Source organism: Motacilla alba, chromosome 1 (genome assembly GCF_015832195.1).
Source record: "Motacilla alba alba isolate MOTALB_02 chromosome 1, Motacilla_alba_V1.0_pri, whole genome shotgun sequence".
NCBI lineage: Eukaryota > Metazoa > Chordata > Aves > Passeriformes > Motacillidae > Motacilla > Motacilla alba.
The window spans coordinates 44,320,152-44,346,226 of record NC_052016.1 but is presented as its reverse complement, the minus strand read 5'-3'; the positions used below and the strand labels follow the sequence as shown (position 1 = coordinate 44,346,226).

The 26,075-nt window shown below is 39.7% G+C and overlaps 1 protein-coding gene across 1 annotated transcript in view; it reads right to left on the bottom strand.

Moving 5' to 3' along the window:
- TYR (tyrosinase) overlaps positions 1-26,075 on the bottom strand; it is a 42,924-nt gene that overhangs the window by 2,985 nt on the left and 13,864 nt on the right. Inside the window, exons 3-4 of the mRNA XM_038155416.1 lie at positions 19,823-19,970; positions 1,651-1,832 (exon numbers count right to left, since the gene is read on the bottom strand). Coding sequence (XP_038011344.1) covers positions 1,651-1,832; positions 19,823-19,970 — 330 coding nt within the window. The remainder of the gene's footprint in view (positions 1-1,650; positions 1,833-19,822; positions 19,971-26,075) is intronic.

Here is a 26,075-nt window from a genome sequence, read left to right as displayed (position 1 = left end):
AAAGCAGAGCTACAGGCATCAGTTTTTCCTCAGGGACAAAACAACAATATAATTTAGCATTAAAATCCATTTTGTCATTGGATTCTTTCCAAGCTTTATTTCTTGTAACCAACCTAATCATGCTCAGTTTAGTCCTACTTCATCTCTTCTAAGTTGCTGGTACTGTAACTCAGAGCTGCTGTTCTTCACAGAGTCACAGAATCATCAACATTGGAAGAGACCCCAAGGCCATCTAGTCCAACTGTCAACCCAGAACCACCAAAATTGCCCTCAAACCACTTTCTTTAAGAGCAAACAAGACAGTTTGTGAGAATAGGATGAGGCCAGATCTTGTGTGCTCATTCCTCATTCTGTCTTGTTCTCTTCCTCTGCCTTGCCTCTTCTTCCTCATCATGAAGATCTGCAGAAATACTGCCTTTTCTTGACTACCTAGATATTTTCTAGTGACTTTTTTTTTCTTTCATAAATGTTTCCTACTTGTCCAGTACTTCCTGTTTGCCAATCACAGACTTTCTCTTCTCCTAAAGAAAAATCTGTATTTATACACTGGAGTGAGAAGATCTGTGTCTGTAATTTGAGAGTCCAACCATTTTCCATTTGTAACCATTTCTTGCCTTCAGATAAGAAATAGCTTAAGCTTGCTTCTTCTCAGTGAGATTAACAAGGGGTTGAGCAACATCTGAGGATTATCTGGGCTTTCTGAACAAGGTTGAATTTCATTCATTGTGTTGATCTTTCAGAATAATTAAGGAACTACTTTCCTTACCTCTGTTAAAAACATGGGCAGAATGTAATAGGATTTCCTTTTTCTGAGGACTATGTTCTTCCCTGGGAAAATGTAAGTGTCCAAGAGGCAACAGGAATTGATTATTGGATGGTTAATATTTTACCACTTCCTTCCTCTTGCAGTACAATTTCAGGATTCAGAATTCCTGAAAGTCTTGTCTGAGTTGTGTCTGAGTGTTGTCATATGTCATGTGTCTGAGTTGCACAATTCTAGCAATAAGAGGAGTTTAGGAAACTAATGTCTGATTTAAAAATATGTATATGAATTTCTGGTCTTTATGTGGCTGTTTCATGAGTTTCTGTTCCAGCACCTGGACGAAGTATTTATGCATCTCATTCCCCAGTCTGTCCATACATCCAGGATTGCCCCATCTCAGGTGCAGAATTGTATACTTCCCCTTTTTTGAACCTTATATGATTAGTCCTTAGAGGACTGATGCCCAGTCCTCTAATTTGCTGAGGTCTCTCTGCAGGGCCTCCCTGCCTTCAAGAGAGTCAACAAGTCCTCCCAGTTTTGTATAGTCTCCAGACTTGCTTAGTATCCCTTCCAGTCCTGTGTCCAAGTCATTAATGAAGATGTTGAAGAGCGCAAGACCGAGGATGGCGGCCTGCAGAACCCACTGACAGGTCCTCAGTCTGATGTCACCCCCTTCCCTGTAACCCTTTGTGCCTGATGTGATCCAGTTGCTCACCCATCACATATATGAAGCCAGAAATGTGGGTACAAGCAGGTACAAATAGGGACTGTATTCAGGAAAAAATCTGGAATTAGAAGGATTTTTTATCTTCTCATAAAACAGACATATTCCAGGTTATAGGCAACGAATTTTACGTTTCCCCTTTTACCCAAAATTATGACATTACCTGGTTCCTGCAGATATTCATAGTCATACCCCAGCTCTCTTGAGGGTTTAAAAAATTCTCCATTTCTGTAAAGAGGGATGAAGGGGACCATGTAATTTTCTCGATTGTGCCCAATTGGTGCATTAGCTGCTGGGTATACTTCTAGCATGGGCCTGTGTCTTCTTAACCATCGTTCAAAAATGCTGTGGAAGAGAAAGCATGACAATTAATGATGGGGATTAGCAGAATTTTTCTTCTTGAAGATTTAAAGAAACTGATGGGTTTTTTTTAAATGCTGGAGACAGAGTTGCATGCAATGTCATGTGTTTGTGTGTGTAATGCTTTCCAAATTTCCAAATTTGGGGTTATCCACTTCAGTACTGAGTTCCCATGCAAGCCTACAAAAAGCAAATGCCTGTGCTGCTGCAAAGAGTCTGAATGTGCTTTTAAATTGCATAAATGTAAATCACTCTCTTTCTGTGCTCAGCAGTTCATGTGGTCTTGAGGAATAGAGAGAAATGGATTTAAGACCTCAGTCCTTCCTCCTCACTCTCAGAAACATTTGTAGCTAGTTTTGAATGGTCTTTTTTTCTAGCTGCTCTGTCCTGTTCCTCTTCCTCTAATTTCTTAGCAAGGGTTTTCAATGAAGTATGAGTTACATCACGATCCTTTGGACATCACCAAAGGAGTGGAAACATCTGAGGAAGAAGTGATAAGCTGACAAAGCAGGTCAGCTGTCAGTAAAGTGTCTTTCTCCAGCCAGAGCTTCTTCACTGACCTCAGTGTCTGCACTGTTGTTTAACACATTCCTCTTTCCCAGCTGCTGTGAAGCTTTATTTTACGTCTTCTTGAATATGTTATCTCAGAGGCACTGCCAGTGTCAAGCTTTGGCCAGTGTCAGGTCTATCTTGCAGCCAGCTGGAACAAGCTCTATCTGACATGGGGACAGTTTCTGTCACCTTCTGGCAGAAGTCAACCCTGTAGCCCCCTAATTGCCAGAATCTTGCCATGTAAACCCAATAGAAGCTGTTCCCCATACCTCCAGCCTCAGCTGCTCCATTCCATATTTCTGTTCCAAAATTTCTTCCATTAGCTGTCTGTCACCACAGGTCTGTGTGTCTGCTCTTTAACTTGGATGCAGAAAGGTTTAAGGCTGCAGTAGGGGAAGTATATGGTGGCATTTTCAACTTAACTACTGAAGGTGTTTGGAAAGCAAAATTAAGAACCTTCCAAAACATTCTCAGTTCTCCTCCCTTTGAGCTTTTTTCAGGTCAACTCTTCACTTTCAATCCTCAAATCCTTTCTCTGATTCCTTTGTGTTTATTCACCTGAGTGTGCGAGGTTGGAAAAGGGAAGGTGGAAAAATGCTACAGGGCAAGCAGATGTAGGTATCTTCTGCATGAAGAAAGAGGACTCCATACTAAATCCAAAGATACTGGTGAGAGGTCATTATCAACATTAGGCTCAGGGAGGGATCTCTGGATTCATATTTTAGTTATAAGGGATAGAAATGATTTAAAGAGACCTGTAAATCATGCTTTAATGGAGGTCCTAGCTCAACAGTTGCTCCTCCCCAACATAGGCCACTGACTGGAGGACTTCCCTCCCCTGTTCCACCCCCAGCTATTCAGGGACTCAGGTTATCTCAGAAATACAATTTCTAAATGCAACTGCTCAAAGGCATGAGGATCTCTTCAGTTTATCAAGGAATTCTGACAGCAGATTTCTACTTCTTATTTTTGGGCAGAAATATTGAGAAGCACTCTGCATAGCCCGCCAAATTAAAGCCCTCTGATACTCATCAAAATAGAGGTAGGGCCAAAATCTTGGTTCTCTTTTTAGGATCAAAAACTCTAATAAACAAAAACATGACTGTGATCATACACCTTGTCTACCCTTTATGATGCAGGTCTTAATTTTGATTAAAATCTTCATTTGTGTCTCTCTTCTTCAGTTAATTTCATTAATCCTGTCTGGAAAAACTCTTATCTGAATAATAATGTTTAGTTGAAACTTTCAGATGGATAAGTTTAAACCATATGAAGACTTCAGCTGGTGTTGTCTCAAGAAAGTTTGAACAGAAACTCTGTAGTCTTTGGAGAACAGCATGAAGAAATTCAGTAATCACTAAAAAAGACATAGAATATAAAGGAATAATTTAGCTTGAGGAGGGGTGGGATGTGGGGAAGTGTTGTACTCCAGTCTTTGCCTGACTTTTACTCATGCCTTGGGTAAAGTACCCTGATTATCAGAGCTTTATTTCCCTAGCAGTTGTAGATAGGGGCTGAGATAGATCTTCTCTGTAGAACAAGGTTGTTAGAGGTGCAGAGATACTCTGGTTGTGGGAACATGGTAATATTTTAAGGCAGAGGTGGGACTTGGATCAGGTTTTTAATGTCTGGTGATGATCCGTACCCTAACTTTGGAATGCTCAATCTGAGGTTCTTCCTGGGGCCTGATTTTTAGAAAATGCTGAGCAGTCACAATCTGAAAATTCAGATGACTGATGAGTACAAGGTTCAGAGCTAAAACTCATCATTTGCCTGAAATAGCTTTGCAAGAAATGCCCTGAAATGCAGCATCCTTGCTGCATGAGTTAAGTGTTGCTGTTGCATAAGAGCTTTTAATAAGAATCCTTAGGCCAGTAAGCTTTCAAGCAGAATGCAAATGCAAAACACTTCCATGGAAATGAACATATGTACTTTTGGATTCCTTCTTTTGGATTCCTTCGTTGGCAGTGTGTTTCCCACATGAAGTATCAAGCTTTGCTTAGCAAAATTGCCTGCCCTTGCAGCTGATCTTTAGATTCAGATATGATCATATGCCTCTAAATCCTGATGTGATGAGTTTTGCTTATGCACATGATGTGCTACACAATTCATTGAGCTGTTTTCGAGCAGTGCCATTAGCTGGCACAAGATCTTATCACCTTGGCTGAAATCTCTTTCATTGAACATATCTGTATCCCACCATACGAATCTCAGAAACATTCTTTAAAGCTTTAAGAGTCACATTTTCTTTTACTCCCTTCAGAACAGCTAGTCATGTGCATTTATCTTGTAGTAGTCTTTGGTTTTTTGCTTTTGGGTTTTATATGACATTTTGAAAGACTAGGATCATATTCTGCTTGCTAATAAAATTATTGGGTGAAGTTGCATTTATTATTTCAATTTAAAGACTTCTTTCCAGCTTGTTCAGTAAGATGGACTCAAAACACTATATTTTCCTGGCCAGATAATACATGGTGATTTGTATTTTCAAGAGTGTTTGTGGGTTTTTTAAATTTTGTTTGAGAAAATTGACAGATGCAGTATATCAGTAATATTTTTTACATGTACGTCATCTGTTTTTATTCCTTCTCTTAAGGGGGCACTTCTGGGGGCACAGCTATTTCCCTTCCTTACTCTTGCTTTTCAAGGAGAGTTTCCCAGCTTAATGGAAAAAGAAAACTCCCAATGGCATCTAGTCGGGAAGAAAAACCCATGGACAAGGCACAACTTCAGCTGTATTTCTATTGGTAAAGTACAAATGGTTCTCCTTGGGCACCATTAGCCATTTCATATCAAAGAGTTACATTTTATGACTCCCCAGCCAAGTCCATTAACTCCCTTAATACATTTTTAAGGAAAACTGAAATCCTGAAGTAGCCTATGGCTTTTGCTGTCAGCCAGGTAGTGACACTAGCACAGTGTCCTTGGGGACTTAATTAAAAAGATATGGGGAAAAAAAGTATTTGGAGAAAGTAATCACACTCTCTTTTGTTTCAGAGTACTGTGACCACTGAGTCAAACATTGTAGAATACCTTTTTCTTCAAATAAGGTGCTTTCTCCAGCCCTGGCTATATTTAAGGCAGTTAGCATCAAATGTTTTCTCTGTCATGCAGGGCTGTCCTTTCCTGAAGGCAAAGCGAACAGATCTGAACAGCTATGATGGATCACTGCAATTCTTCCATGTGCCTTGATCTACGGAGACAGTTGTTTAATCCAGTAACAAGCATGTGGTTTCCATGACAGAAAGAAATCTGTGTTCCCATTATCAGATGTTGATCTGCTTACAGTTGACAGAAGTTTTTCTTTTCCTCCCCTATACAGTCATGTAAGTTATTTCCCTTTAGCATCTTAAAAATGTGTGGTTGTTTCCTGTTCTTTTCTCAGGAGCTGCAGCCTTGGAAGAGCCCAGGTCTGCAGAATTAATGCTACATACAGAGAGACAAAATGCTGAGGTAATTAGTGGGTTCCTTCATGGAGTGACAAAGCTCCTGGTAGAAAAGCCAGGTTTGTGGCAAAGCAGCAGACCTTAACTCCCTCAAATTGTTCATTATCTTGGCAAACCACTGCTTTTATGTTTCTTCATATGAACCTCTGCATCCTTCTGTGGACCTGAGAACCTAACAAAGCAGGACCATGATGTAAGGGCATCTTCAGGGCCATTTTATTCCCTATTTCCTCCCTTTCTTGCCATAATTTAACTAAAGGTAACAAAAAGGACAGATGAAGTTCAGATCAGGCTCTGCTATAGCCAATCTCCATACTAATTCTGTGCCAAAAAAAAAAAAAAAAAAAAAAAAAAAACCACAAAAAAAAAAACCACAAAAAAAGAGTACTGGACATAAGCTTAGTGAGAAGGAGAGAAATCTCTCTGACTCCTGCAGAAGTCTGGTTGGTTACTTTTTCTTCCTCAGCATCTAGACAAAGAGAGCAAGCAGATCAGTAGCTATTTGTATAACTGGAAGTGATATTTTCCAGAGGTTTTTTTAGCATTGCAATTCCAGCTAGACTGGCATCGCTTGGGAGATGTTGGCAGTGCTAAGGGAGCAGATGGGATGTGAGCGTGGTGGGAAGACAAGGCAGGATAAAGGGAAGAGAAGAGCTAACCAAAAGTTGTTGGGAATTTTATTCAGAGAATGGAAATGGAGAGAACCCAGCCTGGGATTAGCAGCAATAAACCATAAGTCCTTGAGGATGATAGGTCTACCTAGAAGGGTCCCAGGCAATCAAAGTTTAAGAAAGAGAAATTTAAAACATGGAAAATAACTAAAGTAAATAGAGGCTAGTCTCCTGATAGCCCCTAATACCCTTGGTATTTCCTCAGCAGTTAGCAAAATTGATTTGGAAAGGGTAGGTTTTATTTAAAGGCATTGGTCAGATTAAAAAATAATTCTGTCTAGATTAGAGAAAATACTGCTTGCATTTGGAAGACTTCTTCCTTCTCTTGAAGACATCAAAGTGCCCAAACTGAATCTCCTAAATAAGAGGTCCAAGAACTGAAAGAGATTGGAGACTAATTTGAATTTTGGAAGATGCCCTGTCTCACATTTAGTGCTCAGAGAGGCTCAGTCTCTCTAAAGTGCACTTCCAAAGTAGAAATACTTTTCTAGTGGGTGTGATATCAAAGTAATTACTAGATTATGATAATCAACATCCTATACAAAGATTATTTTTGCGGTAGGAAACAGAATTTTAATATTGTAGAATGGGTTGGATTTAGACACATGAAGATTAAAATAAGGCTCAGGTTTGTATTTAAACCTTGGAAAAAATTGATCATGGGACACGATAAATTCACTGTCACTTAAGCTCTGATTCAGTTAGAAGCCATGTTTGATGCAGAAATAACTAAGAAAGGTAATCAGGTCAGAAGGATTCCCAAAAAAACCATGAAGGCAAAGCATAATTTTCCTACATATTGGAAAATTCTTAGAGACTCTTGCAGGACTCATTTTACTCTACACAAAACAGGCAGAGAGTAAAAATAACTTACCTAATTCATACCATCCACACTGTAGGGGAATGGGACCTCAGCTGTGAGGCCAGTTTGTACCAAACTGTGGAGCCCCTAAGATTTAGGTTATACCACTGCAAAGCATGGAGTCTCGATTTTATTAAATTTTTTTCTATATATCTGTATATGGGTCACTGTAACTGCTGATGAGCTTAATACTTTTGTGTACCAGCTCTAATAGGTTCCAAAGTATTGGTATGTGGTAAAAGGCAATAATGACGCCCACCTGGTATATAGATCCTTTGTCAGTTTAAATTTTTCATTCAGGGAAAATATACTTTGCTTTTGCAAAACATTTTAGTGTGATATGGTGAAAATTAAAGCCATCTATAAAAGACATGGATATATCACTTCTATTTAATTGTGTATAAATAGACTCAAGTGTTTTCTTTGTTCTGCTTCATACATACCAGGTTATACAAAATGAAATTAAATGAGCTGTAGTGGAAAATTAATTAAAAAACCCAAATAAACAAACCCACCTTGGTTTAATGAGTGGTGGAAAAATAGGATTGATTTGAGGATGATTAAAAAAGGCCACCAATATATATTTTCTTACTGAAAATATAAATTCATATTATTTTATGAATAATATATGCATTGGGATTATAACTAATGAAAGGATGAGCCAAGAAATAACTGGGTTTATGCTGCCAGTGGGAAATACCAGGCAGAGTATAAAAGCATTGCTGCATGTAGGCTGGGTTCCTTCCTACTGTTCCAGATAGTGTTGTGCACTCCAAAAAAGATGCTGCTCACAGGAAGGAAATCTTAAAATCTAGAAAAAGCAAAGTAAAAATATAAGAGTTGACATTTTTCTTTATCATTTTGCAAAGCATCCTTATAAGGGCCATTTCCCAAGTGTGCTACCACAGTCATGGGCAGAGGTACTCTTGACTGACTGAGTGTAAGAGGAGAAGACTTTAAATACCCATTTCTAACATTGAGCCACCTCAGAGGCACTGGCTCATAGTGTAAACTAACTGTCCCTTCAGGAAGGTTTAGCAGAAAAATTAAATCCAGTGTGTTTTACCTTGCAATGAAGGACAGCTGAAGAGAGGTGAAGGGGGAAGAAGAGGGTGCAGTTCCTCTGTATGAATTTCTATCACCCAACAAGGAACAAGAGTGGCATTGCAGGTATTCCCAGTGGGAGGACTACAGTCACCTTATGATGAAAGCTCATGGTCACTCTGGGTCCTTTGCACTGCAGGGGACACAGTACAGATTTCCTCCTGCCTCCTTGTCCTCACTTTCCTTGTAAGCATTTGCACAACGATGCCATAAGCAGAATTAAGGAACTGATTTGCTTTAAAACCAAACCTCCCCTTTATGTTCATTTTTTTCTGGAATAGTTTGGGTAAGATAAAGCTTTGGATCTGATTCATTATTTTTTTGTGTGATGGCCAGTACCAGCACAAATGAGAGAAGAAGAGAAACTGAGATGAGCATCTCTGGGCAGCACTAATTGCAGAGTAGGACTTTTCTTCTTCCTAACTTATGTGCTAGGTGAAACTGACTTAAAGCAACATTGAAATTGTGCCCTTTGTTTCTCAATAGCCTGATAAACCTTTGCCTCAGCCGATCCTGCTCTCAGTATTAACCACTCAGCTGCTAGACATCGGCTTTGTAATCCACTAATAAATTTTTCAGGTTGAAATCCAAAGCCATGTACTTTGTTGTGTCAGGTTTGACACGGAGACTTTCATTCCTCATCTCCAGTTGTGAGTCTGAGGCGAGGTCAGGCTGACTGCGCCAGAAGGAATACAGAACATTGTTGCTTAGAGCTCATTTATACAATTTATTTCAGTATCATGAGATCTGACATGCTGTAGAAGAAATCTGGCAAGCAACATGTATTTGCATTTGGAAAGAAAAGAAAAAAGAAATAAATTAAAGAAAGCTGAAATGCCAGCCCAAGGACTGTGATTACACAGTAGTCATCACTTTAAAAGTTGGCACTAGTCAGCTAGTATTGCAAAGTCACCTCAGGTAATTCCCATCCCAAGCATTTGGGAGAAAGATCGGTGCTTCAGTCCTGGAAGAGGTGCTGATGCTGAGGCTGTAAAGTCAAAGCACTGTACTGTTTGCCAACGTATGCGGTTATATTGCAGTATTCTTTTTTGTTCTTTTTGTTTTAAGTTGGCTGAAGACACTACAGGGACTCTCAGGAAGGTTGTAAACAAGTTACACCGTCATAATGCAAGTGTCTGATTAAAAATTAAGATGCTACCCTTAATCACTGTGAAAACCATCGAAAGCCTTTGAGGCTGTGTCCCCCACTGGTGAATCACTGCTGAGGATTGCCCTGGGTTACAGTGCATATTCTGTCTAGTCCCAGCTGCTGGAGAACATCCAGGTGCTTCCATCATCAATTCCAAGCTGCAGCACGCAGCAAGGATCTTTGGACAGCTTTGCCTCTTCCCCAGACCCTCGCAGTACCTCTGTGAAGTTACTGCTATGCCAGTCCCTGGGTCAGCCACCAGAGACACCTGTGCATGTATATATCTCTATATGTATGTATATTTTCCCATAACAGGCTTTCATCATGGTCAGCCAAGCAGGTGAAGAGGATGAGGCTATTGGTGCCATTGGAATTTTGTGTGAGTGCTGCATTTTTGTGTTGATCTGCATATCTGGCCAAGCGTGTTTGCATATAGGCATACATATATGCATACATACATATGCATATATATTTTTATATATATATATACACATAGTGTGTATGTGTGTGTGTGAGGTTGGGAATGCATGCTCAACCTCAGTACTGGCTGCACCCAAGAACATGAAGCTCTGGTAGCCATACCAGCTTGGGTGTCTAGATTTGTCAACACTTAAAACAGACGTGCATGAAACAGAAAATAAAGGATGTTTTAGCCTGGTGGAACTGTCTTCCCACATAATGCTGTGCTTATATTTTTTCTCAGAGCATGTATTCCTCATGTAGATCAATTATATGCATCTGAAATATGGATATTCATTTTCAGGAAAGGTCTAGCCAACTTCATTTTTTCCCTTTTTCCCATCTTCTGAACCAAAAATGGGGATTTTTTTTTTTTTTGTGGACTGGAATGGAATAGACCAGCTGAAACATGGAGGCACAACATGCAGATGACATAAAGCTCCTTCCTTATTCAGCAAGATTGATATTGGTTTCAGGCTGTCTCCTAAAGTACCATTCTCTGAGTGAGGTGTAACAACATACACTATGCTGACACCTTCCCACCCACTACAAAGCACCACCAGAGCTGGGCAGCCGTGTTACACTGAGGATCTTGACACTGCTCTGCTTTACGGATCTCACTTACAACCATTTCATCTCCTTTATTCTTACAGCACAAACTGGATGTTTGAAAAGTGTCAGATAAAGGAAACAAGAGGGAGTGAATTGACAAGGGTGTAGTCCCATGCAACCAATCCCACATAAGAGAAAACCAATGCTACTTTGCCTATGTGCCAGTTTCTTGAAAACCTCAAGGTTACTGCAGCTGCTGCATTCATAGAATCATATAATATCCTGAGTTGGAAGGGACCCACAAGAATCACTGAGTCCAAGTCCTGGCCCTACACAGAACATCCCCAAGAGTCACACCATGTGCCTGAGAGTGTGTCCAAACGCTTCTTGAACTCCATCAGGCTGGTGCTGTGACCACTTCCCTGGGGAGCCTGCTCAATGCCCAACCACCCTCTGGGTGAAGAACCTTTCCCTAAACTAGGGACCCTTTTCCTGAGCTTCTTCTTTTTGAACCTAGATCTTGCCTGACACAGTTCCATGCCATTTATGAGATATTTTTTAATGACAATGTGTTATAGAACTTTTTCCCCTAATCTATCAAACCCTCTACATGTCTGTAGGACTAAGTGAAGAGAAGGGTCTTCATACTTTCCGTCTGAAACTTTTCCTCTTTATGTCAAATGACTTGAGCTTCCACAGCTATTTGGAGAAAATGCACTTGGATCTCTCAGTGCTGCTTTGCATGCTTATTTGGCTGCAGAGGGCGATATTGCTTCCCCTCATTGCTCCAATAATCATGTAGTCCTCCAAGTGTTTCTCTCCTAGAATAAAAAATGTCACCAGCTCCTCAAGTCTCTCTTGTGAAAAGAAGCTTCTCGAGCACCAGAGTCCTTCAGAGAATTCAGATAGAATGATCCTGAGCAGAGATGACTGCTCTGTGTTCCTCTCTCAGAGAAGGTTGCTCAAGTCCTGCACTTCTATTCCCCATTTGCTATCACAATATCCTTTGGTTTCATTGCAAACTGCTTAACCTTCCCAAGAAAGTCATGTAGCTAACCGAGGCTTCAATTCCATTGCATATTAGTCTGGACTCCCCTGCCACAGAACTTAACAAGCTGAGCAGTCCTACTTTCCCAGTAAAAAAACCTTGCTGAAATATTACTGGTTTTTGCCTTCTCAGAAAACTGGGTAGGATGAAACAAGTGCTGAGCCCAACTTTGCTGTTATATTACCATGTAAAGAACTTTATTTCAACTAAAGTGGAAGATAATGGATAAGCTAAGCTTTCCACTAAAAAAAAGAGCTGAGTGTTGGAAAAAAAGGTGTAGAAATCTGTGCAGAAGAATGTCTGTATTCTCCAGTGTAGGACTAGGTAGTGCCTTAGCCTAACCCAGTTATTGGCAAAATAATCTAATTCCTTTTGGAGCTTATTCTGTACCTCTGCTGGAAAGAAATTAGTTTATGAGGATAAGCTGAACTGAGATTCCATCAGATATCTGATCTAAACTCTGTTGCTTTTCTTATTCAAGTCAGCCTTTGTTTAACACCAATGTTGTAAATAACTTTTATGAGGTACAGGAGAGAAATTCTTGTTCCTTAAATAGCTGTCATCATGTGTGTTGTTTCACCCCTTACTGACAAACCAGAGCAATATTTGGTTAGAGATATTTGTTTTCCGTTCAGATTTAGATCTCCAGTACTGTCCAACAAACAGTGCAAACCCCAGGTTATAGATGAGACATTATGGGGTGTCCTGTGTGCTTTGTAAATAAGGAAATAGAAGTGCAACCAACCATGTGCTGCATTGAAAACAGAAGTTAGCATTTGATGGAAAGTATATCCTGTGTTAAATTTCTCATATTTATTTTTGCCATGGTTTGATGCTAACACAAAAACATCACTTGAAGTCGGAGATAGTAAAAATGCCAGCTGCTCCAAAGTTTAATAACTACTTTTCCGTGAAGACAAAGATAACAAGCAGATTAAAATGGATAGCTGTGGAGGTAGCTGGACTGACACTATGGAACCCACTTTTGTGCTCTGCAATTCAGTTATTTTGAGACTTAAATATTGTCATTATTGAGGTTCACAAGGGCATATTATACATAAATCACATCTATAGAAGTGAAGTGGTAATTTCTTTTGATGAATAGGAGGTAGCTGCATGTGGGTGAGAAAAGTACCATGTTTTCTTGTGATTTTTTACAATTTGAACAATTACATCAGCTGTTATTGCAGAAGTGCTGCAGGAAGGAAATGCTAGCTGTCTGCATCAGAGCTCATTTTGATTGCTGTGCCGCAGGGAGCTTCCTCCTCCTCCAGCATTAAGAGAATAGGTGAAGACTAACCATGCAGCTCTTGTGAAGTTTCAGGGCAGTGTAACCTTTCCTTTTAAAAACCAGTAATTGTTTGCAAAATATGTGGTGTATGGGGTGATCCATTCAGTAGTTGTGTTGGCTGAACTAAAATCTTGCAGTAAGATTGATATGAAACCTGCACTTTAAATGGGACTCTTTGAACTGAACCTGCTATATAATAGACTTTTATGAACAGAATGGATCATTACAAACATCTAGCCTAAATAATGACATGGCGGGTGAGATTGCCAGCTGCTGTATTTCACAGATGATGCAGAAGATGTCTGTTTAAGCTTTCTCTGGTCATTCCCTAAAGCAAGGTGGAGCAGCAGCACTATAGGTTGTATGTATGCCTAATCAATAGAAAGAATATTTATCTCCAGAGCCTGATCCTTGACATTATTTCTCTCTGTGTCTGCCTCCATATGATGTATCTGTGGATATCCAGAGGACTTTCTTAACGTTACTTTAAATGCAGGTGCACCCTCAAATGTACTATGTATACTCAGTCCCTCTCTGTCCACTGGAGGAGGGATGCTCTAAACCTGTACTCCTTCACTTTTGCCTCTAGCCATGGTACGTGTTAGATGATAGGTGATGTGACCCTCCAAGGCTGTTCCTGCATCCCTTTGGGTGCTTTGCAATTGCAACTGCTCAGGCTTACTGATGTAGATGTTAGAGCCCAGCTCAGTATCTTGGTGTTCGATTTGCCTTTCAGCCTCAGACACAGCGATATCAAAGCAGAGATACTGGGGAGCTGTTTCTCAGCAACACCCCATCCTTCCCACTTACACTCTGCTTTCCATGAATATATTTGTGTGGTATTTCACAGGAGATGTGAACTCACTCTGCCCACATACTGAGCCCACTTTGAGTGAGTCAGCTCCATCAAACAAGCTGAGTAGCTCTGGTTAATATGCTACAAAGCCTGAGAGGTTAGGAGGGAAAGGTTAGCAGCTCTGCTCGGTGCCAAAAGAGGGCTTGTGGTAACAGGGGGAGCATGTGTCCTCCTGCTCATTTGTAGACATCCCCAAGGGGAAGCAAAATTAAAAATGTAGAAATTTCCTTTCTAAAAACTTCCATGCTCGAGTTTACCCCTGCCTTCTGTACTTACCTGCTCCATATCACATACTTGTTGTGGGAGTTTGTGTGCGCCAATAAAGCTTGTGACCCAGAGTCATTCCTGGCCCACCCTCATCTCAGAGATTCTGCTGGAGAGCAATTTTCTTCCTCTAAGTCCCTTTTGATAGAACAGAGCTGCTTTCTGTGTGCAGGAGCTGCTGTAACAAGGTGAATTTTTTAAATACCAGGGAAGGATGAGAGCTGGGCTGCCTTGTTGCCGTGCCACAAAACCCACTGGTGGGAATGTAGCTATGCATGCTGATCAGAGCTCTCTTCCCAGGGTATTGCTAATGGCAATCTCTTGACCTGCCTTTGTCTAATAGATTTCAAGTGGTTCCAAGCTGTATCTCATCCAGCTCCAGAAAAATATGACTTCTAGGCTGTGTCATTTGCAAATGTAACGTCAAAAAGCAGTGATAGCCTTGTTGTGCCCATATCAAGGAATAAAATTAATCATATAATTTGTGTTTATAGTGTGATTTTTCAATTTTTAGACTGCTTTACTATTAGCTGATATATTATTGTACTACAATTCCCATATCAGCTGCACTTCAGTCAAAATTTTGGTGTTTCTAAGTTTTTGAATACCAAAGGGAGAAAATAATTCCTCAGCCTCATGCTTTATCTGTGCTGTCTCCTACTGGAGACATTTCAGGGTAAAGAATCACTCTTATTTCATGTATTAAACAAGTCTGGAAACATAACATTGTTGTACAAGAATTTCTGATGATTTTTTTAATGCATTTTCTCCAAATGTTCCAAATCCTTGAAGCAAATAGTTTTTAATTTCTAAAATAAGTTTTTGTTTCCTGTCAATATTCCAAAACAAGAGAACAACTTGGTATTTTCTTGTGCCATTTTTTGGTTTAAAAACCCTGAGATGACATTCAAGAGAAAATGAAAATGTTCTCTTTCAAAAGCAGAGTAAAAATAAGTAACTTTTATTTTGACATCTCCTGGGAGTAAAAATAAAATTTTCTCTTGTTAAAGCATTTTTTGTGAAAAAAATCACTTTATACACTTTTGCCATAGTGCTGCTTATTATTATTATTTTTTTTAAGTGGAAGAAGGTGCTGCCATTATGGTGAATATACTGAATCCACAGGGACTGAAAGTGTCCGAAAAGTTGGCTGAGGGAATGGGGTGCTGCTGATCTGAGCAGGGATGTCCAGCTGTGTCTTGTGTTTGCTATTGCATGTGAAAGTAAATGAAGCAATTGTTACCTTCTGTTTCTTTGATACTTGGGAGCCACAGTCAGAGGCTAAGGATATGCCAGGTGCTGCACAGACCAGGGGAATGAGATAGTCCCTTAATGACAGAGCTTACAACATGCATGCAGGACAAGGCAGAACAGAGAGATGCAAACAGACAGGAGGACCAGGCACCTATGCACAGGGACTGCAATAGTCCACTCACTAAGGAGGAGTATGGAGAGACTTGCCTGAATGCCAAAAAGGTATACAATATATGGTATAATTGTATACAATATGGTATAATGAACATTTTGGAGGGGTACATGAGTTCCTTAACAATGACTTGGGGTTGAGCAGTGAAGGGCCTTCCCAACAGAAACAAGTTGATCTGATGTGAAGAGAGCAAAAAAGCAGCAGAAGGGTATGAACAGAGAAGAACACTTGGAGTTAGGAAGAGCGTTGAGTTAATGTGATGGTGCTTGCAGCATTCTGAGCTGTGCAGTTATTTATGATAGCTGAAGAAAACAGGTCTTGTAATGATGGCATCACTAGAACTGGCAGTCTGGATCTAGCTCTGGACTAATATGCAAATAGTCTAACAAATACTCGCCTTTAGAGAGGCGAGAGACTGATATCCTACACATCTGCTGTGTGTCTTCAGCAAATTATTTCTGAATTGCTTGTTCTAAAACCAGGGCCTTTGGAAGTCATCCACATTATTGTAATAAACCTTGCCCATTGCTGCTGAACTTAGGAACAAGATGAGGACTGAGGGCCTATTGCATTAGCTGCTGCATGGGCATAAATCTGTAAGGAGATCTTTAATGACAACTTCTATTCCTTGTTGCTATTTAGCTTTTTTTAGGGAAATTGTTGGGTTGTGGAGTGGAAATTCAGAGTTATAGAGGTATGAAATAAAAGAGAAAAAAGCTGATATATTCAAAGGATAGAAGTGCAGGGCGAACAGATGACGATACTACATGCCTCTAGAGATGAAATGTCTAAAAGATCCAGCAGAGAGGAAAGAGTTCCTTCTCTGAGCACAGAAAACACCCCGGTGATCTCAAGTGGGACTGTGGGCTCGTGCTTTCATGGCCTGTGCAGCTGCTCCTTACAGCTTGTGTGGGTTGACTCCTCCCTTGTTATTCCCTTGTGCTGACTGTAGAGCATAACTGAATAGTAAAGAGATTTGCAATTAAGAGAAATGCTTCAGAGAGCTAAAAAAGCTCTTGTTTTTGCTGAATGTATATTTTGTTGCATCTTTTTTTTCTTTTTATTTTTTTAAACCATTAAATTAACAATTAATAATTTTTAGGGTGGTCACCTGCTTTTGCCAAACACTGAGATTTGATCCCTACATCTTCTAGCAAATAAGAAGGCATGGAACCTGATTAATCATTGCTAAGAAAGCTGTTGCCTGGGTACCTTCATACATCTGCACTACTGAGAGGGAATGACCTTAAAAAAATGGAAGTGTTTATAAGCCAGTGCTTTTTTCTTTCACCTGTGCAATCTTAAACGCACCTCTGCTTGATCTGTCCCTCCTTCCTGTCGTGCATCAGGCCCTGGCAGGGAAGGTGAGGGACAGCAGATGGTAGGCTGCCTGTTGCTCAGTTTAGAAAGCAACTCCTAACATTTGGCTCACACCTGTCAGCAGACTCCGTATACACTTGTTTATCCTCCTCTGTACCATATGTTTCCATGCAAAATCAGTTCCAATGATCTATTGCCTTATTGCTATCACTCCTATTATGGTTGTAACTGAGCATTTCACAGTCATTAATACATTTAGCCTGACAGCATCCCTGCTGCGTAGGCATCTAATATCTCCCACTGTACAGATGGGTTAGCTCAAGCTCAGATCCACAGCTCCTCAAAAGCTTCATTGAAATCGATGGGAAGGAAACACATCTCCAGGGGATGAAAGTTTGGGAGAGGAAGCTGTGTGCTGGGTTTCACCCAAGGAATTTGCAGCGGAGTGAGGAAATTCCTCTGTGGGATCCTATTTGGATGCTCAAAGTGCTGGACCATTCTTGATTGCCTGACACAGAGCTGCTCCCTGCCTCTGCAAACCCAGCAGAACTGTGATTGCTGTTGTCATCAGAAGATACAGTTGAAAAGTTAGTTAAAAGCCCATTGGCCCAATATAATGTTAGCAGTCAGCTCAAAAGTATTCTGTCCTAATGAGAAAAGTTGATAAGGACCAAAAAATGTGCTTCTGCTGCTCTGGAGACTGTCTCCCACTTCCTCTATTCTTCGCATTCTTGCTTGCCTCTCAGAAAAGAATTTCTTTGCAGCCCTTCAAGTCTATGTAGGAGAGGAACAGGATTTTCTAAAATGCACTGTATGTACCTATCAGTCACCTACTTATTAATTATAACTAAAAGCATGATTAATCTGTCACAGATAGAGATGCTAAGTAACCCAAATCAGGCTAATGCATTTCTGTCACCTACACAAAAGGCAGCATTATTCTCAGATTTTACATCTGTGTGTACTAAGGCCCATATTCACAGCAGCTGCAGAGCACTGGTGATGCCTTTCTGCCAGATGGGATGAGGTTGCATCAAGCATATCTCTATTGCCCCTACAGAGTCTGTGCAGTGGTTTGTTTCCTCAACACTAGCACAGTTTAATGAGGTTATCTTTTGCAAATAATTTTGCCTTTTAAAATTGATAACCACTACAGTTATGAGAATAATTTCCAGGGACTCATAATGACTATGACTGAAATTCCTCGGTTAGAAAGGGTCAGCATGAAGATCAAGGTGTTATTTAAGTCTGCAAGGAGTAGGAGCTAAGAGGTGCACAGGTCTCCTGCAAGTGTCAATGTCTAAAGAAAACAATTATTTTGAAATATTTTGACAACATATTTTTTTCTCTTCTGTGCTCCTTTTCTCTGAATATTCAATTGATCCTTTTTTTTTTTTTAAGAGCCTAGATGGTGGAAAGTTAGTTTCCAGGCACCAGCTTGAGATTAGTATCCACACTTGAAACCCTCATCCATCCATCCTGTGAAGCAGTCAATGCATAGATATGCTAAATCACAGCTAAGCTACACTATGTAAGGTTTAAAATGTCCTCAAGAAAAGCTTTTCACATAAAAGATTTTCAAAACTGACACCTCCAGAAGGCTAATTATACCCTACGATGTGAGGAGCAGAAGACATGTAAGTCAGCCACTGAAGGAACAATACCACTGATCCTGGGTGACCTGCTAAGACTTGATGCCTAATTTCTGGATGGGTAATATAGTCATTATGCTCATTAAATTTATAATCTATTTTTTATATATATATTAGATATAAATAATATTATTTTTTCAGTCCTCTTATATTTTAAATATATATAAGGAGAAAAAGCCCAACTTCAATTTTGTGTTTTTACACCTACTAGCTTTTTAGTTAAAGAGAATAAAGTTTTATATAAGAGTTTTGATGTGCCTGAGACTGCCTGAGACTGCAAGATGATCCTTTCAAGCTGTAATCTGCATCCCTCCTATGCTGCATGCTTCAGTGGCCCAAAGGAAGAAACCATTTTGATCTTCATCTCAATAAGCACCTTGCTGAATGCAGGCAGAGTCTCAGACAGTAGGTTTCTGAACATGCAGATTTATGTAAGTTTGTATATTGTTTTTTCACTCTAAGCAATGCAGTAGTCAAGTAACATTCAGTGGAGAAAAAACAGAAGAAAAATAAGCAAATATAAACTGCTCCAGAACAAGTGTTGTTTGTGTGGCTTTTACAGTTCTTTGCTTAGCTTTTTTTTTTTTTTTAATTGCTCTTTAGTAATCACAATTTGGTGTAAATGCAGACCAGAGTAAATTGTTCGTAGCCATTCACATGTACCATAGTGACACAGAAATGAAATCTTGGAATGTTGCCCTTAATGTAGCAATTTCACCAGTTTCTTGCAAAACTGTTATCTCCTACCCTTTCTTATTAATAAACATGATATTCTTCTGTTTGCTCTCCTTTCATTATGCACAGCTGTACTCTTCTCTTTCATCAAGAAACAGTCAGAATTTTGTTTGTGACACTTAAATACTAATTTTTTTCCTCTTTATTTATGAATAGCAGGCTTAGATTTTCCTTATGGAATAGAAATTGAAACAGCCTTGACATTTAGAATGTAAAGGAATTGCTCCAAATGATTATAGTCATGTTAAAATGAGTCACTCACTTTTGATCCAAACTTCCTGACATACACATCCATATATATTAATCATTATGACATCATTGAAGGACTATTTTTACCTTTTTAATAAAAGCTGAGTGCATTTGTCAACTCATCAAATTATATTTAATCCAGTGAACATACAGACTGGTTAGGAAAGACACATGCTTTCAAATAACAGGACAGCTCCCTTCTACATGTCTGAAAATGTAGAAGAAATGTTGTGCATGTAAAAACATGTGAAATATTTGCACTCTTTGGAATGCAGGTGAAAAGCACACTGTAAAAAAAACCCCACATAATGAATTAGTTTCACTAAAATGAAACTTACCTGTCCACAAATGCATGGTGTAATACAAAGATAGGATCATTTGCAGAGCCTTGTACTTGGGACATGGAGCCATTCATGTAGATGTGAAGTGCGTTATGCAAACCGCTTTGCGCTGGGTTTGATATCGCAGTCTGTGGATCAGCAAAGCCTGTAGAGAAAATCATTTGCTGATATGACAATGTGTATAATTCCTTTTCCAGTAACAGTGAAGATCAAAGTACTTACTTTCCATTCATTTATATTCAGCTTTTTAGACAAGAGCTTGGGAAAACTTGTAAAGGAGCGCTAATATATTTCAAAGGCATAGCAAAGATGAAATTAAAATAAGCTAAATTAAAACTCCTGCCGTGTAGCTAATGCAGCATGTCAGCAAATGTACTGCTTAATTGCTTTACATTTTTAAATTTCTTGGTCTATTTTGTCTGGCTGATAAAAAGCAACATAATCCCTATAGACATTTATGTGTGGATATTTATTTATGCCGAGAAAACTTTTTCACTTTATTTTAATTCTTAATCTCTATACTTACAGGCTCCTAAGATAAAACAGGTTGTTTTATCTCATCATATACTCAGTCATCTATTAATGTTTGTCTCTATAGAACACATTCCTTTATTGATAGGAGCCAACACAGTACAATCCATAACCTCTACATAAGCATTTGGTGAGTAACCAATAACTTTTTACAGTCAGACTTGCAGGATGGAAGTGTGTGGACCGCTGCTATTTTGGAGGACACTTAAAAGATGGGCTTTAGGAAGAGCTTGCACAGACTAACTCCCAAGCAGGAAATACTGTAAGACAAGTTTGTGCATAAGTTATAATCTTGGTAGCCTGTCTATATTTAAGTCTGATGTTATAGCCCTACTCATCATCCCATCAGCCATGCTTCCAACCTACTTGCAAGGACTCCTGGTAAAAACCAACTCAACCATTTGATCCTTCTCTGGGATTTTCTCAGAGAATAGAAAGAGAAAGCAGTGTTGTCTTCCCAGTCTATTTCTGAACCTGATGCTAGTTCTGATATTTAACACATGCCACAAAGTGTCTCACAAAGTGTCTCTTTTATTTGGTTACTGAAGATGTCTTCTTCTCACAATTTCTGTAAGTTGTAGGATGAGGAAGCTTAATAGAGGCACATTAAAACATCTTCACAATTTAATTATCACAGAAAAGAGCTGTGAACAATATAATCATTGTGTTGATCCTCAGTATTTCCCAAATATTGTTGCAGATTATCATATCTGCAAGATGGAGAAAATAAAGATATTAGCTTTTATCTATGGGAAATACCTAATGGACTTTGAACACTTGCTTTATTTACTTATTTGGACAAAGAAATAGAATTTGAATGAAAATCAGTTACATACTTTTGAAGTGAATCTCCCAACAGTCTTGCTATTTGACACTGTGACTGACACCACAGGGCAATTTCTGATTTTGCAAGCTGAATTCCTTTTGCAGAAAATCTAAAATATGCCAAATATCAGTGGGTGTTCGGTTCAGAAGACTGAACTACAGCCAGTATGAAAAACCCCCCTTCCCTGTGAAAACCCTAACATGTAACATGGAATTTGGGTTCACAGTTTCTGCTGCCTTGCTCTGGATTTGCTCCTTTCTGAGTCAGACAAGGTATCAATTGAGACATGGCTAGAATTGCCTTATAAGTAGGGTCATACCCTGAACCTTGGAAACCTGAGTTTTACACCCAACTGGGACTCTGATCTTCTGTGTGAAATGATTGCATTGCTTTGCACTCTAAATTCCCTCATTGGGCCGTTTGTTGTCAGTCAACTTCTTCAAACAACGGGAGAGCATCTGGCATAAATACACTGGTATTTATAAGAATCAAATCATAACCATAGCACCTAAGAACCAAAATACAATAATAGCCATCCATCTTTCTGTGTCTGTAGTTGACAAAGGTTTTGAGAAATTCAGGGGAAATCAAAGCTGAAAATATAGTTAGGACATTTGGAGAAGGCAGAGTTGGCTTGCTATGAATATTGTAAACTTTAAGGTAAAGTAAGTCTGGATTCAGGACACAAAGAAGAACACATTAACACTGGCAGATTTTAAGTACATCAGATATGGATCAGGATTCTGGAGGAGTCTGCTTGGTGACATAAATAGCAAAGGATAGAAGTTCTCAAAGTGAAGATTTCACCCACAGAAATCTTCATGATGGTGAATGCTACATTTCCTAGCTATCAAATCAGGGGAAAAAGCAGAGTAAAATATTACATATCAAGAATATATATAGAGTGACAGTCTGTCCAGAGCTCACAGGAAGAAGTGGCAACAATTTTGGCTTTCTTGCTGCTGCCCACAGCACATGTTTTTGGAATCAGTCTATTTAGCAATACTAGGACATTTCTGTGAACATTAAGTGGATAGCATATATCTGTGCATCATTCTGAAGCAATTCTTCCACTTATGTTCCACTGCATTAAGTATTTAAGTATGTTTAAGGGAAGAAAAACTTCTTGCAGGATCTGGGTAGACAGCTAGATGTTTGATATTAGACTTTGGATGCTTCTTACATTTCTTAATGCATTTCAAACACTTGATCTAATAATTCATAAAAGTACACAGAACATTTATTTTGGCTCTGGACAGCTTTTCATGGAACATCTGCACATAAGCAATTCTTCTTAATCATCAAAATTTCTGTACTAGAACAGCTTTAGCAACCCCACCCTCCAGCTCCAGATAATTGGGGTGCATCCGCTCAGTGTCAAAGTTGATGTCATGTTTAACCCCTCACGTGAGAAGTTTTAATATCTGATCTCTTGTTATGAAAACTCCATATAAATTTATAAGTTAGCAGGAATAAAGCCATGATGTGATGTCATTGCATCTTATTGGCTTGGGTCTTATTCTTTCAGACTTTTTAAAACACTTCAGTACAATCAGTTATGTAGGATGACATACTAAAGTGGAGTCACCTGAAAAGAGCATGTGAAAACTTCAAAGTTTTCTCAGAGTACAAGAAACTTTGCTGAGGTAGCTGCAGTAAAATCACCTCTAAAGCAGATGTGAGACTACAGCTACAAGCAGTGAGCTGAAATAAGAGTTTTTCCTCTCTGTATAGTGGAACTCTTCTTCCTCCAGCTGCCTTGCCCCATGCTGTGCCTTCCTCTCCTCTGCACTAACTTTACCTCGTCAGTCCTTTTGTGAACTGATTTCACTGACTATTCTGGCAGTAAACTACCCTGGAGTGTGGGATGTCAGGTTTTTTTCCCAGGCCCTTAAAATGCAGACTCTCAAATAAAGACATGATGAGGACAAGTGGTGATACCAAAAAAGGAGAGATAGCGACTGACAAATGGATGGAAGAGACTGCAGTGAGCTATTAAATCATCTTGGCCAGTATAGGAAGCTGTAACATTGAGACATTCTTATAAACCTCTGGTTGATTATGGTGCATCAGAAATAGCTGTCAGGACATACATCACTGAAGTGAAGTTTCTCCAGTGATTTGGATAAGAGAAAAATCACAGTTTTAGGGCTCCATCAACCTTGTTCTGCTCCTGCTCCTAACACTGTTGATCAGCAACAGTGATTCAGTTGGTTTGAAGTAGCTTTACTGAGCCAGGCTGCATTAAATCAGGTGGGAACTTGACCTAAGTTTATTATAATAGAAACTAATGATGTTGCTCAAAATTAAGGCTGCCTGATTGTTTTTAGGATAGTATATAGGTGGTTCTCATTCAGCATGCAATTAGTTCAGGTGTATATCTTTTAATAGAGTACTTAATTACATTGACTGTGGATTTTTCAATCTGCTCACAGAGACCATAGATGTCCATGCACCATCATTCAAGTGCAGAACTTTATGCAGAAAGCAGGTAGTGTTCTCCTCAGTTGCTCGTTTGCCACTGACTGAAGTGCTGTAACTACATTTAACAGCAGGTACACAGAGCTTGGAGAGCATCAGCACTGCAAAGTGCTACAGAAATGGAGGATCCATTCCAACAATCCTGTCTGCTTTAATTATCTTGGGGGAACTGCTTAACATCTCTAGCATCCCTGGCATCATTTAGCTATCCATAACAGTTTTGCAAGTGGTTTTCTGAACTGCAAAACAATATCTCTTACAAAATAAATTTTAGTTTTTTATGGCTTTCTAGGCCAGTGGGAAGGACAGATGGTACTTTAAAGGTCAAATTCTGCTTTTCTTGTTGCATGTTGAGGGGATTGGTTGCACCCCCAGTCAATTTGCAGAAAACACTAAGCTGGATGGTTGACCTGCTGGTGGCCAGGAATCACAGAATCAATGAGGTTGGAAAAGACCTTTGAGATCATCCAGTCCAACCTATGACCAAACATCCAATGTCTAATTGACCATGGCACTAAGTCTTTCCTTAAACACTTCCAGGGATGGTGACTCCACCACCTCCCTGGGCAGCCCATTCCAATGTCTAATCACACTTTCTGTAAAGAAATTCCTCCTAATGCCCAACCAAAACCTCTCCTGGCATAGCTTGGAGCTATGTCCTCTCATCTTGCTGCTAGATGCTGGGGAGAAGAGACCAACCCCACCAAAGGAGACCACAACCCCCTTTCAGAGAGTGATAAGGTCCCCCATGAGCCTCCTTTTCCTCAGGCTAAACAACCTCATCTCCCTCAGAAGCTCCTCATAAGGCATGGCTGCAGACCCTTCACTACCCTTTTTGCCCTCTTCTCGACTGGAAGAAGGCTCTGCAGAGAGATCTGGACAGGCTGGATTGATGGGCTGAGGAAAATTTTATGAAGTTCAACCAGGTGAAGTGGTGGCTCACGACATTAGTGCTACAGGTTTGGGGAAGAGTGGACGGAAAGCCACCCATTGGGAAAAGACCTGATGGTTGACAGCAGCTGAACATGATCCAGTGTGTGCCCAGGTGGCCAAGAAGGTCAGTGACATCCTGGACTGTATCAGCAATGGTGTGGCCAGCAGGACCAGGGCAGTGATTGTCCCTTGTACTCAGGACTGGTGAGGCCACACCCCAAATGCTGTGCTCAGTTCTGGGCCCCTCACTGAAAGAAAGACATTGAGGGGCTGGAGCGTGTCCAGAGAAGGGCAATGGAGCTGGGGAAGGGTCTGGAGCACAAGTCTGATGAGGAGCTGCTGAGAGAGCTGGGGGTGTTCAGCCTGGAGAAAAGGAGGTTCAGGGAGGACCTGATCACTCTACAGCTTCCTGAAAGGAGGCTGCAGCAAGATGGGGGTCAGCCTCTTCTCACAGGCAACAAGCAGCAGAAGAGGAAGTTACCTCAAGTTGCCACAGGGGAAGTTTAGAGTAGATTTTAGAAAAAAAATTTCTTCTTGGAAAGGGTGGCTGGGCATTGGAACAGGCTGTCCAGATAAGTGGTAGAAACACCATGCCTGGAAGTGTTTACAAAACATCTGTCTATGGTACCTGGAAATATGGTTTAATAGTGAAAATGGCAGGTTAATAGTTGGATTTAGAGATCTTAGACACCTTTTCTAATCTTGATGATTCTGTGATTCTATGGTTTAGTAATGGACATGACAGTGTTGGATTTATGGTTGCATTCAATTATCTTAAACATCTTTTCCAGTGTAAATGATTCTGTGGTTCTCTACCTGAGTCCAACTTTTTCCCATTCTGCCCAAGTATGATTTTTTTCTTCAATACAGTTTTCACATTTTAGAGAAGTTCAGGTCAGATAGATGCATCTGCTTTAAAACAGGAGGAATATAGGAATTTCAAGGCCATATTCTTGAAGCTCTTTGAAATTAGTGATGTTCTTCTAGCTTATAATTCTGTAGTATTTATGCCACTGGCAAATTCACAGGAAATTTTTCAGGGTTGAATCTTACATACTTTCTCAGGTGGTGTTATTACTGTAATCCCTCTAGAGTGAACTAGCTGCAAGATCCATAGAATTTCACCTATGTGACTGGAGTAAATCAAAGTTTGTGATTATCTAATTTAGACCATGTCACAATCTACTTTTTTTTTTTTTTTAAATTTCTCTGGTAGAGTTTCAATGTGATCTGTGCTGAGTAGTCTTTCTTGTTCTCTAGCAATGGCTCTTTGCAGCTTGACAACATTTTCTCAGTGTGCAGCATAAATTTACCTAGAGGTGGAGGTTCAAGCTGGGTGATGAATGTTGGCTGTAGCCTGAAACTTTTTCAATTAGAAGTTTTCTGTTGAGTAACTTCATTTTTAGAAACCATTTTTTTCTATAGCTTTATGGATTGCTGTGAACATTCTGAGAAAAATTTTCCAGATGAAAATTTCTC